The 16,703-nt window shown below is 27.7% G+C and overlaps 1 protein-coding gene and 1 long non-coding RNA gene across 5 annotated transcripts in view; one reads left to right on the top strand and one right to left on the bottom strand.

Moving 5' to 3' along the window:
• Positions 1–16,703, bottom strand: part of LOC134832263 (uncharacterized) — a 219,740-nt gene that overhangs the window by 108,221 nt on the left and 94,816 nt on the right. The window lies entirely within an intron of this gene.
• On the top strand, positions 1,270–13,955 carry LOC134829671 (villin-like protein quail). 4 transcript variants are annotated; one of them, XM_063842879.1, is made up of 7 exons: positions 1,270–1,599; positions 8,728–8,968; positions 9,764–9,859; positions 9,916–10,029; positions 10,090–10,298; positions 11,119–13,120; positions 13,603–13,955. In XM_063842879.1, the coding sequence occupies exons 2-7, from the start codon at positions 8,933–8,935 to the stop codon at positions 13,714–13,716; spliced, it is 2,571 nt and encodes an 856-aa protein (XP_063698949.1). In that variant the 5' UTR covers positions 1,270–1,599; positions 8,728–8,932; the 3' UTR covers positions 13,717–13,955. The 4 variants fall into 4 exon arrangements, with proteins under 4 accessions (XP_063698949.1, XP_063698950.1, XP_063698948.1 ...); XM_063842878.1 differs by lacking the exon at positions 1,270–1,599 and adding an exon at positions 8,283–8,354; XM_063842877.1 differs by lacking the exon at positions 1,270–1,599 and adding an exon at positions 8,368–8,522.

Genomic DNA, 16,703 nt, shown 5'->3' with positions numbered 1-16,703 from the left:
AATATTCGTGAAATGCAGATTACAAACACAAAATATTATTGTGCGTGATTATAAAGTGTGTCGTCAAATGCTTTTTCATGTCCATAGTGTGTTTGGAAGCCAATTACGAGAGTTAAATGAGGTACCGAACGTACATGAGAACGAAAAAAAAAAGAGTTTTAACACAAGTTTTTAAGTTATAATGTGAAATGAATTGAATTCTGAGCGAGCTGGGGAGTAATAAATAATACAAATTATTGTTAGGGAGGGATATTAGAAGACTTTTTTTGAAAAATTGTAAAAAATATTTTTCTTTAATTTAAAATTTTAATTTTTTAACTATAATTTTTCAAATAAAAAGTCAAAATATTTGTAATTATTGTCCTAATATTTTCTATTAAAATAAATTTAAATTTGTTAAAAATTAAATTTAAGTAGAAAAGTCTTGAATATTTTTTTACAAAATTTTAGAATATTATTTTTTTGAAAATATTTTACATTCATTAAAAAAAATTAAAAATTTAGAAAAAAAACGAGAATTTTGAAAATGTCAATTCAAAAATTGTCCGTTAAAAATTTTTGGAATATAAATTTCCATTTTTGTTATCAAAAATTGCAGAATTTTTATAAAAATTTAATTCTAATTTTAATTATTTTTTTTAAATATTTTTACAAACAGCAAAATTTTATTCAGATATTTTAATATTTTTTTTACTACAAATTTTAATGATTTTAAATTAAAAACTTGCATTAACAAAAATTTTTTATTTAAATTTTGAAAAAAATTCGAAATGTCAATTTGAAAATCAACCGTTTAATTTGGTTGAATTAAAAAAATCATACAATTGATAAAATTTTTAATTTTTTTTTGTTTAAAATAAAATTTTTGATTTTGAAAGTTTAAAATTTGTCAAAAAGATAATAAATTTTTTAAAAATTTCAGGAAATGTCAATTCAAAAAATTTCCGTTAAAAATTTGAAATTCACTTTTCTGCTAATTCAATTTTTATAGATCTTTTATTTTTTTAAATTTAACGAAATTTTTTTTTTTTTAATAAAAAATGTAAGTTTTTGAAGGCAAAAATTAAAAATTTCATGAAAAACGTTTCACAAGTTCCTCCCTACCGTTCTGTCATCAAGCAAAAAAATCAAACTCCGCATATCACAAACAACAATTGTCGCGTAAAAAAAAAGTAGAATCTGTATCGAACCAACACACAATGCTTCCGAGTGACGTTGTTTCTGCTCTCGCTCCCGATATGATCGCAAACCATTAACTCCATCCGCCTTTCAAACTTCGAATAAATTTTTCAGTCAAACGTTGATCTGTTTACATATCAGTTGACTTTTTTTCCACACTGACTTTAATCACAATTATAATAACAATAAAAATGAATAAAATATTCTGTTGAACGTCGACTTTGCTCTGGTTCATTGCGTCAACTGTGGATTTTTCCTGAAACGAAAAAATATTTTTTTTTGTAAAAATTCGTCAAAAAAAGTGCAAAAATTGTAAAAAAATATTTAGAAGGAAGTTGAAGTGAATTTTATTGCATGGAAGTGGTTTAAAGAGTGAATTGTCGTTGCAGTAACGGTATGATGAAAAAATCAGGTCATAAGGTAGGTAAAAAAAATTCGAAACTAATGAAGCGTAAATTTGCTTCTTCTTCGTTGTTGTTGTTGTTGTTGTCATCTTCTTAATTTTATTGTTTTTTACTGTTATCGTTTTCGATTTTTTTTTTTTGTGATTTTCCATGTTTGGTATTACATAATTAGCGCTAATTCCGAGCATCCGTTGACCAAAAACAACGAAAAAAATTCAAAAATGTCATAACAAAAAGTCGTCCAAATCAATAAATAATTAATAAATGCCCATGTAGGGCTGCAAGTTAGAGACACGCCGCGCAAGAGACAATAGACAGCAATTATAATATCAATGAAATAATTAACCTTGACAGTGCCAAAATTCGTTCTAAGCGTCTCTTATCAACGGCTTGCCATGGAAAAAGAGAACAAATGAGCTGCATGCCGTAAAAGGAAGTGACTTTGCCGGACAGATGCGGAATAATTATTTATGAAGCGTGTGTTTTTTTTTCGAGTGTGGAGCTCGCCATTCTTGAACCTGAACTTGAATGGGCGATTATTCAATTGACTTAAAATAATAGAAAAATTGTTAGGAGGCAGCGTGAGGCGTTTTTAATTGATTTTTGCCCGGTTTCAGATAATTTGATGAGTGACAGCGGATTGTTTTATTTTAGATGAAAATCCGGTTTTGTGTTACAATGTTGACGGAAATTTATCATTTTTGTTACATTTTTGATATTATTTAAAATTTTTAATATAAAAGTTATTATAGAAGAATTTATCAGAGGGGCTCTAATTTATCATTTTTAATCATTTTTTAACTCAAAACTGCCAAAAAATTGAAACTGAAAAAATTTTTTTCCTTTGACATAGTTTTGTTTTGAAAACTAAATCAAGAGCAAAACTGTGTCAAAGCCATTTTTGTCAAATCTTGCTCCAAATGGATAAAAATTTGTCAGAGGGCTCTAATTTATCATTTTTACTCATTTTTTAACTCAAAACTGCCAAAAAATTGAAACTGAAAAAAATTTTTTCCTTTGACATAGTTTTGTTTTGAAAACTAAATCAAGAGCAAAAAAACTGTGTCAAAGCCATTTTTGTCAAATTTTGCTCCAAATGGATAAAAATTTGTCAGAGGGCTCTAATTTATCATTTTTAATCATTTTGTAACTCAAAACTGCCAAAAATTGAAATTGAAAAAAAATTTTTTCTTTGACATAGTTTTGTTCTGAAAACTAAATCAAGAGCAAAAAAACTATGTCAAAGCAATTTTTGTCAAATCTTGCTCCAAATGGATAAAAATTTGTCAGAGGGCTTTAATTTATCATTTTTAATCATTTTATAACTCAAAACTGCCAAAAAATTGAAACTGAAAATTTTTTTTTCCTTTGACATAGTTTTGGTTTGAAAACTAAATCAAGAGCAAAAAAACCGTGTCAAAAACTGTGTCAAAAACTGTGTCAAAAACTGTGTCAAAGCCATTTTTGTCAAATCTTGCTCCAAATGAATAAAAAATTGTCAGAGGGCTCTAATTTATGATTTTTAATAATTTTCTAACTCAAAACTGCCAAAAAATTGAAACTGAAAAAAATTTTTCCTTTGACATAGTTTTGTTTTGAAAACTAAATCAAGAGAAAAACTATATCAAAAACTGTGTCAAAGCCATTTTTGTCAAATCTTGCTCCAAATGGATAAAAATTTGTCATAGGGCTCTAATTTATCATTTTTAATAATTTTCTAACTCAAAACTGCCAAAAAATTGAAACTGAAAAAAAATTTTTCCTTTGACATAGTTTTTTTTGAAAACTAAATCAAGAGAAAAACTAAATCAAAAACTGTGTCAAAAACTGTGTCAAAGCAATTTTTGTCAAATCTTGCTCCAAATGAATAAAAAATTGTCAGAGGGCTCTAATTTATGATTTTTAATAATTTTCTAACTCAAAACTGCCAAAAAATTGAAACTGAAAAAAAATTTTTCCTTTGACATAGTTTTGTTTTGAAAACTAACTCAAGAACTAAACAACTGTGTCAAAAACTGTGTCAAAGCCATTTTTGTCAAATCTTGCTCCAAATAACTCAAAATAAAAATTTGTCAGAGGGCTCTAATTTATCATTTTTAATAATTTTCTAACTCAAAACTGCCAAAAAATTGAAACTGAAAAAAAATTTTTCCTTTGACATAGTTTTGTTTTGAAAACTAAATCAAGAGAAAAACTATATCAAAAACTGTGTCAAAAACTGTGTCAAAGCCATTTTTGTCAAATCTTGCTCCAAATGGATAAAAATTTGTCAGAGGGCTCTAATTTATCATTTTTAATAAAAAAAAACAAAAACTGTGTCAAAAACTGTGTCAAAGCCAGGGCTCTAATTTTGTCAAAATTTGAAACTGAAAAAAAATTTTTCCAAATGAAAAAAAACTTGTCAGATCTTGCTCCAAATGAATAAAAAATTGTCAGAGGGCTCTAATTTATCATTTTTAATCATTTTCTAACTCAAAACTGCCAAAAAATTGAAACTGAAAAAAAATTTTTCCTTTGACATAGTTTTGTTTTAAAAACTAAATCAAGAGAAAAAAACTGTGTCAAAAACTGTGTCAAAGCAATTTTTGTCAAATCTTGCTCCAAATGAATAAAATTTGTCAGAGGGCTCTAATTTATCATTTTTAATAATTTTTTAATTTGTCAAATCTTGCTCCAAATGTATAAAAATTTGTCAAAGGGCTCTAATTTATCATTTTTAATAATTTTCTAACTCAAAACTGCCAAAAAATTGAAACTGAAAAAAAATTTTTCCTTTGACATAGTTTTGTTTTGAAAACTAAATCAAGAGAAAAACTATATCAAAAACTGTGTCAAAAACTGTGTCAAAGCCATTTTTGTCAAATCTTGCTCCAAATGAATAAAAAATTGTCAGAGGGCTCTAATTTATGATTTTTAATAATTTTCTAACTCAAAACTGCCAAAAAATTGAAACTGAAAAAAAATTTTTCCTTTGACATAGTTTTGTTTTGAAAACTAAATCAAGAGAAAAACTATATCAAAAACTGTGTCAAAAACTGTGTCAAAGCCATTTTTGTCAAATCTTGCTCCAAATGAATAAAAAATTGTCAGAGGGCTCTAATTTATGATTTTTAATAATTTTCTAACTCAAAACTGCCAAAAAATTGAAACTGAAAAAAAATTTTTCCTTTGACATAGTTTTGTTTTGAAAACTAAATCAAGAGAAAAACTATATCAAAAACTGTGTCAAAAACTGTGTCAAAGCCATTTTTGTCAAATCTTGCTCCAAATGAATAAAAAATTGTCAGAGGGCTCTAATTTATGATTTTTAATAATTTTCTAACTCAAAACTGCCAAAAAATTGAAACTGAAAAAAAATTTTTCCTTTGACATAGTTTTGTTTTGAAAACTAAATCAAGAGAAAAACTATATCAAAAACTGTGTCAAAAACTGTGTCAAAGCCATTTTTGTCAAATCTTGCTCCAAATGAATAAAAAATTGTCAGAGGGCTCTAATTTATCATTTTTAATAATTTTCTAACTCAAAACTGCCAAAAAATTGAAACTGAAAAAAAATTTTTCCTTTGACATAGTTTTGTTTTGAAAACTAAATCAAGAGCAAAACTAAATCAAAAACTGTGTCAAAAACTGTGTCAAAGCCATTTTTGTCAAATCTTGCTCCAAATGAATAAAAAATTGTCAGAGGGCTCTAATTTATCATTTTTAATAATTTTTTAACTCAAAACTGCCAAAAAATTGAAACTGAAAATTTTTTTTTTCTTTGACATAGGTTTGGGGAAAAAATTAAGTCAGAATATCATTCAAAAATAATTAAGTCTTCTTTTTACTATCGAAAAGAAAATCACTTCCCATGTTTCTTGTTTGAAGTTCATTTCATTTAAAAAAAAACTTTAATAAAGCATCAGTAGCTACATATTTACAACAACAACAACTAATCTAGGTACTAATTTTATTGCCGCTCGATCGCCTACTTACATTCTTCTGCCATACAAAAGCTTTTTTTATAAACATTGTTGTAACAGCAATAAAATAATAAATACGGGCAAAAGTTAAAAGTTTTTTAACGGGCAAAAAAATTAGTAACAAAGTTGTAAGAAAAAGTGTACCAGAAATGTAAAAGAGCGCGAAATGCAAAAAGAAATAAGAAAAAAAATTAAAAAGATAAATCATGTTCCTCAAATAGTTCCCACAATTATTATCGCGTCTCTTACTTAGCTTTACAAACAATTTTAACGTATCATCATCTCCATCAAGATTTGATGCAAAAAAAGATTTGTTTTGAAAAAAATGTAAAAATTTGTGAATAATTGTAAAATAAATTAAAAAATCGTGTGATTGTATCGATGAATTGTTTTTTTTCTCTTGTTTTTTCGTTAATTTTTTAAAAAATTGCACCTTTCTCTTGTAATTTTTTATATTTTTACCTTTTTTGACCGAGAAAAGGTTTTCATAGAAATTTCTTTGATAATTACCAGTTTTAAGTGAATAATAATTAGATCTTACAAATTGCTGTTTGTTATTAAATAAACACAAGAGATAAACAGTAATTTGTTGAAAACCCGCATTTTATAGGGAAATAATCTTCGTCATAAGTAACTATTAAGTTTGTAAGTTTTTTTCCAACATTTCACACACAATCCCGGTGTATTTACATGATGACTAAGTACATGTACATAAATGGTACAAACAGAGCAACAAGGCAATAAAATGCAACAGAGCATGTCATTTAAATTATTTTTATGGAAGTTTATGCTGTGATGCGGTTTTAAACAAATTATTCCGTTCGGTTCGGCAAGATTGTTCGAATATATCACAAAGTAGTGTGACCGATAGTAGTTTTGAAGTAAAGTCTTTCCGGTTGGAATTTTTTGTATTATGAATGCATTTTAGTGAAGAGGGCTTAGAATGGTTGTTGAAATGAATAAAAAACAGGTGGTTTGGATGGAATTTAGTTGATTTATGGGAAAGTAATCAGTAAAAAGGTGAATTTATTACAGATTTTTTTTACTTGACTTTTTTTAATAATTTTTTTTAATTCACTTAGGAACAAATTCTGTTATTGTGAAAACTAAATTTAACAATAAAGAATTTTGTACAATTTTTTCTTCTAAAATTTATAAAAAAAAATCAATAATATAAAATTCATTTAATTAAAAATTTTAATAATAATTAAAAATAAAATTTAATTTAAATAGAAAAATAAAAAAATATTTTAAATTTAATTTTTTTTTATTAGGTATTTTTATTTTAATTTATTCTCAAAATATATTTTTTTTATTATTTCTGCTAATTTTGGACAATTAAGCGTAAAATTTAACCAAATCAGAAAAAAAAATTACGTACAAAAATATTAGAATTTATTTAGGTTTTAAAAATGAAAATTAAAAAATTTTCTCTTTTGATGAATTTTTACCTTAAATTTAAATTTTAATTTAAAAAAAAATAATTTAATTTTTTTAAATTTAAAAAAAAATTTTTTATCAGTATCTTAGGAAAATTATTTTCAAAAAAAATTATTTTAATTTTTAATTACATAAAATAATTTTTAATTAAAAAATTTTAAAAAATTAAATTTTTATGATGTTTCTAAGCAAATTAAAAATTCTAACATAAAAACTCAAAAAGCTCAAAATACAAAAAAAAATAAAGTTTTAATTAATTTTTACGAAATTTTTTCATCAAGACCATTTCAAGTTAAAATTTTAAAACTTTTTTGATAAAAATGTCTTTTTCCTAAAAAAAATTTTCAATGACAACAACTCCCCAAAAACTTTCATGACCTTCAAAAAATTTTTCATCTCCATATAAATTAATTTGAACTTGACATGTTATGTTCTCAAAAATCATTTTCAACCGAAAAATAACTACAAAACAATAATCCCAAAAACGACTTTGCCATAAATCTAACTCTTAAAATTGAAAAAAAAATTCTATGTCGTCAATGTTCTGTGCTCAAGCAAAAACAAAATCATTACAGTACCAAACCCATCCGTTCAATAATAATAATTTAAAAAAAATTCAACGTTCTTCGATATTCGTGATAGATCTATTTCATACTCTTTTTTTATTTAAAACAATGCATTTGCCTCTTTTTGACATGCTTCATTGTTTTTCCGCCGCGCCGTTCGTTAATTTTTTTTCCATCATCATCATCATTTTTTTTATTCAAATTCAAAAATTTATGAAAAAAAACAAACAAAAAAATTAATTCATGAACGCACGTCTCTCTAAATCAAAATCAAGTTTAGCGCAGTTTTTTCGGCCGTTAATCTTTCTCTCTTGCGAGTAAAAAATAATCATCATAAAAGTAACATAAAACTCCGACCGAAGAGGAAAGTTGTACGGAAATTAGCACATAGTTGATTGGAGTTTCTTTGTGTGTTGCGTTTTGTGGTTTGGATGCGAGGAAAGTGATTGTTTTGCGCTTAATTTTTTTCTTTTTTTAAATTTAACGTGAGTGTGTGAGAACTTGAACAACAATAAAGAAGGCAATTTCTAACATTATTGCTCGTAATTACTTTTTCGCAGCACTTAAACGTTCCTGCCTAGCGAAAAACTCAACTTTATGCTCGGTTCGTGTATGTAATGCACCTCCAACGTTGTCGCGTACGCAGCAGCAAAAAAAGCAGAACTGTAGCGAAAAAAGTTTTGCCCGCTCTTTTGATGTTGATTAATCGAATCAAATCAGTCTAAGACGGAACGCTGCCTCGATCGGACGTGAAAAATTTAAAATCTGTAAATTTAAAAAAAAAAAATAAAATTATTTTCTACGGTAAACGAAAGAAAATTAATTGCATGCTCCACAAAAAAATTAAAAAAAAAACACAAAAAAAATTAATTCAACGAAAAATAAAATGAATTAAAAAAATAATTAATTAAATTAAATAAAAATAAATATTTAACAAAAAACGTGTCCGATGTCATATAAATCAATATCATTGTGTGTAAATACAGAAAAATATTAATAAATAATTTTAAATATTAAAAAAAATTAATTAATTACCATAAAAAAATACAAATTAAATAAATAATTCATAAAAAATGCAAATATTGGATATAAAACAAGCTGACTGTGTAAGTCTCGAAAAAACAAAAGAATAATTTTTTTTTTCGTTTTTTTTCTCTTTGGAATTTTTTTCGATCAGGAAAAATTTAGGAATCGTCCCGTCGTTGTCGTCCTCTTCCTCAACCACAACGTCTTCGTCGAAAAACAACGAATTTCCGAATAAATCGTCTCCGCTCTATAAAAGTTCGTACACTATCGTTGATCCCGGGTACATTGAGACCTTTTGTAATCGTGGAAAACTTTTTTGGATTTCTTATCTGAAGGAGAAAAAAGAGTTGTATGAAATGAGACACAGCGAAACGCCACTCTTCATTCGACTTGTAAATTTAAAAATTATCAAAATTAATATTTGACAAAAAAAAAATTAATTCGAAATTAATACAATAATTAAAAATTAATATTTTGGAAGAAGTTGCAAGGCGCATGAAAGGAAAAATTATTAAAAAATAAAATAACTCTAAAAAAGTTGATTGGGCGGAAAAATTGCTTGTGGAAAAAAATCGCATGGAAATTAATTTAAAGAAGAAAAATTAATTTAAAAAATTCTTTATAATGCAGAATTTTATCGAATCTTTTTAACAAGAAATTAATAAAAGACGATCTTTAAAAAAATAATAAAATAAAATTAAGATTTCAACGTAAATTTAAAGGAAATTAATGAAGAGCAGGAAGAAAAAATATTTGTGGTCACTGGAGAAAAAGTGAAAATATTGACAATTGAATTTATTTTTGTGAAATTTTAATTTTTTTTTAATTTTAATTAAAAAAATATTTTTTTTTTAATTTTTTAAAAATTAATTTTCAATTAAAAAATTAAAATTTAATTTTTAAAAAATTCTAAAATAGTTATTATTTTTTGTATTTTATTTGATTTGACAAATAATTAAAATTTCACAAAAAAAATATTCAATTGTTAATTTTTTTACAGCAAATTCAATTAATGAACAAATTTCCTACAAATTTAATTTTTCAACTAATTTTTGCTACAGGGTTACAGGTCAAAATAATTCAAAAACTAAAAAAATCTTTTTCTTTATAACAAAAATTTAACTTTTTCTATTAATTTTTACCTTTTTACTCAAATTTTCTCTAATTTACGTTAAATTATTTTTCAGGAACACAACAAAATCAACTATGACGAAATCAAGGTTGATCCGTCGTTCAGGAAAATCAACAAACATTCCGTCGGTTTCCACATTTGGAAAGTTGATGTAAGAAATTTCTTCAAATTTTTTAAAATTTCCATTAAAAAAAATTTTTTTTTCAGAGCACCTCAATAGAAGCCGTACCAAAAAGTCAATATGGAACATTCTATGATGAGAATACTTACATAATTTATGCGGCTGCCGTTAAGGGAACTTTTCCTGATAAACGAGCAATTGTAAGAATTTTTTTTTATCGAGACTTCAGTTTTTTATGATTTTTTCTTTAAAATATTTAGAGTCGCGATATAAAGACATCAACATCCCGTATTGAACGTTCGATCCACATTTGGTTGGGCGAGAACACGACAAGTGATCGTTCGAAGGCAGCAGCTTACAAAATAATTGAATTAGATGCGCATACAGATCACACCGCCACGCTTTTCCGTGAGTCGCAGGATAATGAAAGTTGTCGCTTTTTGTCGTATTTTAATGCAGATGAGATCACGTAAGGAATTTTTTTCAAATTTTTTCAACTAATTTTTAAAGAAATCTGAAATGGAAGTGAAAAAAAAATTATTGATAATTTTTTTAATTCAATTAAAAATAATAATTTTAAAAAATAAATAAAATTTATTTTAAAATTTAAAAAATTTATTAAATAAAGAAAATAAATAAAATTTAAAATAATTAATAAATTTTAAAAGATTTTATTAAATTTAAAAGAATTAATTGAATTAAAAATAATCAATTAAATTTAAAAAATTAATTAAAAAAAATAAATAAATAAAATTTAAAAAAATGAATTAATTAAAAAAAAAAAAATAAAAATAATTAATAAAATTTAAAAAATCAAAAAATAAATAATTTTAAAAATATTATTAATTTAAAAAAAAAAAAAATATTTAAATTAAAAGAAATATAATTTTTAATAAAAAAATATTTTTGACAATTTCGGAGATAAAATTAGTAAAGTTAAATGTAAAATTTTCATATAAAATCGTAAAATATTACATTATATTTTATTTAAAATTTTTTTTTTCTACTTATCGTTTTTATTTAAAAATTTAATTAAAATTAAATAAAATTTCACTAAAAAAATTAAAAATTTAATTAAAATTTTAAATTTTAAATTATTTGAAAAAAAAAGAAAATTTTCTCATTTTGATCTGTTTTATTCAAAAATATTTTTTTAAAACAAAAATTTAATAGGAAAAAATGCAAAATATACTTACCGAATATTTTTTTATCCTGTATAATTTCAAATCATTATCAATTCTTCACTCAACAAAAAAATTTATTAAAAATTGACAAATTTTTTTTTTCAGAATCTTATCAGGCACAAACTCCATTTCCACACCTGCCTTCCCGCGTTTGTACCAAATCCAAGGAAAAACCTGTTCCGTTTGTACGCAACGCAAATCCATCTCATGGCAACATTTCACCAGTTCATCCGTCATGGTTCTTGCCACAAAACGAATCCTCTTCGTATGGATCGGTCGTGCTTGTAACGCCATCGAGAAGCAACGTGGTTTGAAAATCGCTGCAAAAATCAAGGACCAATACGTCATTTCGGAACTTACGATCGTCGACGATGGCTACGAACAATCCATGATCGAGCGTCGCAAGACAGAATGGAATCGCTACTTGAACTTGGGTCAACGGATGGTGCAACCTGTTTACGCTCCAGGTCCTTTTTCGCCTCCTGTGTTGAAATTGTATCAATGTGACACGGTAAGCGGCATTTTCCGCGTCGAACTTGCCAAAACAGGCACTTTGGAGCAGATTGATTTGTACGGAAAATACCCAATTTATATAATTGACGCGCATGTTCGCGGCGTTTGGATCTGGGTTGGACGAAAAGCGTCGAAACAGGAGCGGGCTGATGCGATGAGACACGCTCGTGGTTATGTTATTAAGAAAAATTATCCATCCACATTGCCCGTCATTCGCGTAATTGACCGTTATGAGCCCGCAGAGTTCGTAAATATCTTCACATCATGGGTTTATATGGATTTTAATGCGAACGCGAAGAAAACTTTGTTGGAAAAATTCGATGCTTTGACACTAATTTGTCGTCCGAAGCTCGCGGCACAAACGCAACTCATCGACGATGGGTCTGGCGAGATGAAATTGTACATCATCGAGTACGAGGACATCAAAGAGATCAAAAAACGCGGAGGAACCGCACTTTATTCCGGCAATTGTTACATCGTTCATTACACAATTGGTGCCTTGGATTCCAATTTAAGTGGCAGTTCTGCCGGCATTCGACACGTTTTGTATTTGTGGTGCGGTCGAAATTGCACGAATGACGATCGCGAGTCCGGCGAAGTTTATCTCGCGGAAATGAGTGAACATTTGCGAACAAGTGTCGTTCAGGTAAAACTCACGGAAGGCTTGGAATCGCCTCATTTCTTGCAAATCTTCAAAGGACGCTTGATAATTTTGAATGGGCGATGCACGAGTCACGATGCCGTTTCGTTAACACGTCGCTTGCCGAGCGTTTTCATGCTGAAAGTTGTCGGAAATTCCGCTTACACTTCCAAAGCCATCCAAGTTTCGAACAAGACGCCATACACACCGGAAGATTGTTACGTCCTGAAGACGTCGGAGAGCGAAGTTTGGATTTGGTGCGGCCAAAAATCGTGCGGAGACACGCGTGAAATGACAAAAGCCATTGGAACGTCGCTCATTGGCGAATGTACGCTCGTCATGGAGGGCAATGAACCCGACGAATTCCTCACCGCCATCGGTGAAAAATTCGCGAAGCAGCTAAAGAAGGTTCCCACACCTCTTATGACGCAATCTTTGGAGACTTGGGACCCAACGCGCATCGGATTTTACATTTCGACCGTCGAACAAGGCAAAGTTGTTCTTTCGCAAATTATGGGATTCGATCAGCGGGACTTGCAACCTGAGCATATTTACGTCTTGGATGTTGGCAGCATGGTTTATGTGTGGATTGGGGCCTATGCAACGTTGGAAGACAAGAAAAATGCATGGGCAGCGGCGAATGCATTGTTGACGTTGTACACGTTTTCGCGAGATGTCAATACTCCCGTTGCCGTTATCAAGCAATATCAGGAGCCGATTACGTTCATTGGGTTCTTTGAGAATTGGAATTACAAGTTTTGGGAGCATCATACGAGTTATGAACGTTTGAGACATCAGACAGAAGCACCGGGCGTTCCCATTCCTTTGGTAAGGACAATTTTGCCGCAGATCGAGAACGGGACAGATTTCGATAGACACTCGAAATATCCGGTGGATATGTTGACAGGAGAGGCAAGTCAACTGCCGGCGTCTGTTGATCCTACAAGAAAAGAAGTAATTTAAAATTTTTATTTTTTCGCATTTTTTTAAAATTATTTTTCACATAAAAATTATTTTTTTTTTTCATTTACTAAATTTTTAATTCATTATTTTTATTTATTTATTTTAATTTTTATTATTATTTTTTTTTATATTTTTTAATTTTTATTATTTAAAAAAAAATTAATTAATTATTTTATTTTTTTTTTTTAAAATTATTATTTTATGGAATTTAAAAGTATTTTATTTTTTTAAATTTTTTTTTTTTTTTTTATTTTTTTTTCATAATTTTTATTATTTTTTTAAATATTTTTATTATTTTATATATTTTTTTATATTTTTTAATTTTTATTATTTAAAAAAAAATTAATTAATTTTTTATTTATTTTTTTTAAATTATTATTTTATTTAATTTTTTTTAAATTTAATTAGTATTGAATTTATTCAAAAAAAAAATTATTCATTTTAAAATTTTACCAAAAAATATCTCATTTTAGGTCCATTTAACACACGACGATTTTGTAGCAATTTTCAAGATGACATACGCCGAATTCGATGCCTTGCCAAAATGGAAACAAGTCGAGTTGAAAAAGCAATACAAATTGTTCTAACTGTGGAGATGGAAAATGTTTTACAAGCACAAAATATTTAAACAAAAAAAAAATCGCAACACTTTCTGCTTCTAATGAAACTTTTAATCAACTTTGAATTTACCATGAATGTAACACTTACCAAAAATCCAAAACAAGAAGAGCTAATATGTTAAAATTTTTTATATTTTATTATTAAAAATCAAGAAAAAGCAACAAAAAATGAATAATTGACTAATGAAATAAAAATTTATATTTAAAAAACTAGAAATTTTAGTATTTTTAATAAAAGTAAAGTCAAATCTTACTTTTTTAAAGTTTTTATAAAAAAAATAATTCAATAAAATTTGATATAATGGATTCGTTAATTTTTTTTTAAATTTTGAACAAAAAAATATCATAAAATTTAAAAATTAGGAAAAAAAATTTTGAAAAATCATTTAGGACAAAATATTAGATTTTTTTTAAATTCTTAAATATTGAGATTTTCACACAAAAATAATTTTAAATCGATTAAATTTGTCACAAAAAATTGATTAATTTTTATTTTTTTTTAGTCTTCAGTATTTGCAGAGAAATCCATTTTCATTCAACAAAATTATGAAAATTCACTTACTTTTATCAATTTTCGGATATTTTTCTCCTTCCATTACATCAAATTATGATGAAAACGAAATTCCCCCAAGTTTCATATTAGGCGCATATCCAGCTGTAGAAGGTCAATTCCCCTATGAAGCTGCTATCCAAGAGAAAAAATCCAAGTCTATTTATTGCAGTGCGACAATTCTCAATGAGTTTTGGATAATAACTGCCCAAAAATGCAGTCAAATTGATCCTACAATGTATCAAATCCTTGTTGGAACTGTAAACTCTGGAGAAGGCGACAAACACGACATTGAAGAGATAGTTGAGTATCCCAGACCGGATCATGCTTTCGATATCGCATTAATTCGAGTCATGAGAAAATTCAAATTTAGTTGGATGACACAACCGATTCAGCTTGACGAAGGATTTGTTGGAGGGGAAATCGACGTGGTTTTAAGCGGATGGGGTTTAACTAAAACTGGACCAAAGTACCAATTGATGTGGACAAATTTGACGACAGTTTCTAATGACGAGTGTCAAGAGAGACATTTCAGTGACATTTTGCCGAGTGATCTTTGTACCTTTGAACCTACTGAGGGATTTTGCTACGGAGGTTTTGGATCGTCATTGATATTTAAGGGAAAACTTGTGGGAATTTTACGTGGATATGTTTGCGCGAAAGAGCTTCCAGACATTTTTGCAAGGGTTTCTTATTTTTACGAATGGATTAAAGAGATTGCCATTGATTGAATAGTTGTGAAGATTCAAATTAAAGCAAATTAGAAAATCAAACATGCAGATTCATATTAAATGTTTCAACTTCCTTTTATACTCGAACCATAGTTAATAGTTATAGTAATGTTCAGAGGTTCCTTAAACTTTCTTCCAACTCCTTTTCTCAGAAGATTGCTTTTTGTGCTTATTTTCCTTCAGATAAGAAATTCATTGAGATTCATATTGATCTTCAAAATTCAAGAAAGGTTTGCAACCATATTTCATACCTAAAGTTAAAAAAAATTAAAGTAAATAAATAAAAATAAAATAAAACTTACCAAGAAAATGTTGATAGTCGATGAAAATCAATGAGTCACATATAATTAATTTAATTTTTCAACTTACAAGTTTTTGTTTTCTTCAAAAATCAAGCTTGATTCTTCACAACCATGAAAATTCAACCACTTTTAGTACTAATCGGATTTTTTGTTGATTTCAACACTTCCGAAGATCTCACTCCTTTTATACATGGCGGATATGAAGCTGTAGAAGGTCAATTTCCATATCAAGCTGCAATTCAAACCAAAAAATCCGGATTTGTCAAATGCAGTGCATCAATCATCAGTTCACTTTGGATCTTAACCGCTCAACATTGCAAAACAGATGATATCCAAAAGTATCAAATTCTTGTAGGAACTGTGCGAAAAGACGAAGGCACTACTTACGATATTGAAAGAAGAGTTAACTATCCCAGAGTGGTTTCTTCTTACGACATTTCATTGATTCGAGTAACGAAACAAATCGAGTTTAATTGGAAGATAAAACCAGCTTTACTTGAAAAGCGATTCATTGATGGAGGAGAAGATGTGATCTTGAGTGGATGGGGTCGAACTGAAAACGGAAAAACGAAACATTTAATGTGGACAAATTTAGTTACAATTTCCAATAAAAAGTGTAGTGCAACTTTCGAAGTCATTGATGCTGATCTTTGTACTTTAGTACCTAAAAATAAAGGAGCTTGTAGAGGAGATTCTGGTTCAGGTTTGATTTGGAATGGATCAATTGTTGGAATTGTAAGTCGAGGGCCTTCAATTTGTGCTAATGGATCACCCGATATTTTTGTACGAATTTCTTATTTTTATGAATGGATCAGAGCGGTTGTTATGAATTGAAATCTTACTTGAAGATTTACAATAAATGAGAAACAACAAGAAACCTTAAATCAAATCAAGTTTGATAGTCGAATAAAATCAATAAGTCACATGTAACTAAATTAAAATCTGGGCCCATAACCTTTAATTTTAAGGTTTTGTTAAAGAATAAATATAATTAGGTATGAATTATCTTCACTCGTGAACTATTGAACATTTTTCAAAGCAAAAAAATCTGCTTACAAGTTTTTGTTTCTCCAACATTTTAAACTGATTCATCATGAAAATTCAACCTCTTTTAATAATAATTGGATTTTTTGTTGATTTCAACACTTCAGAAGATCTCATTCCTTTCATACATAACGGATACGAAGCTGAAGAAGGTCAATTTCCATATCAAGCTCCGATTGTTTGGAAAGGATCTAGGGCTATTCAATGCGGTGCATCAATTCTTAATCCACGTTGGATTTTAACCGCCCGACATTGCAAAACAGATGATTTCGAAAAGTTTCAAATTCTAGTTGGAACTGTTAAACTAAACGAAGGCGGTGTTTTACA

The sequence above is a fragment of the Culicoides brevitarsis genome, chromosome 2 (genome assembly GCF_036172545.1).
Source record: "Culicoides brevitarsis isolate CSIRO-B50_1 chromosome 2, AGI_CSIRO_Cbre_v1, whole genome shotgun sequence".
NCBI lineage: Eukaryota > Metazoa > Arthropoda > Insecta > Diptera > Ceratopogonidae > Culicoides > Culicoides brevitarsis.
Note: the sequence above shows the minus strand (reverse complement) of the source record. Positions and strands in the feature narration are given on the sequence as shown.

What these genes read in the sequence shown, in the direction of transcription:
- LOC134829671 (XM_063842877.1), top strand. Translation starts at nt 8,500, where the DNA reads ATGTCATATAAATCAATATCATT. An exon ending in TTCCTGATAAACGAGCAATT is followed by an intron (nt 10,030 to 10,089) that starts GTAAGAATTTTT and finishes TAAAATATTTAG; the next exon opens with AGTCGCGATATAAAGACATC. An exon ending in TTTAATGCAGATGAGATCAC is followed by an intron (nt 10,299 to 11,118) that starts GTAAGGAATTTT and finishes TTTTTTTTTCAG; the next exon opens with AATCTTATCAGGCACAAACT.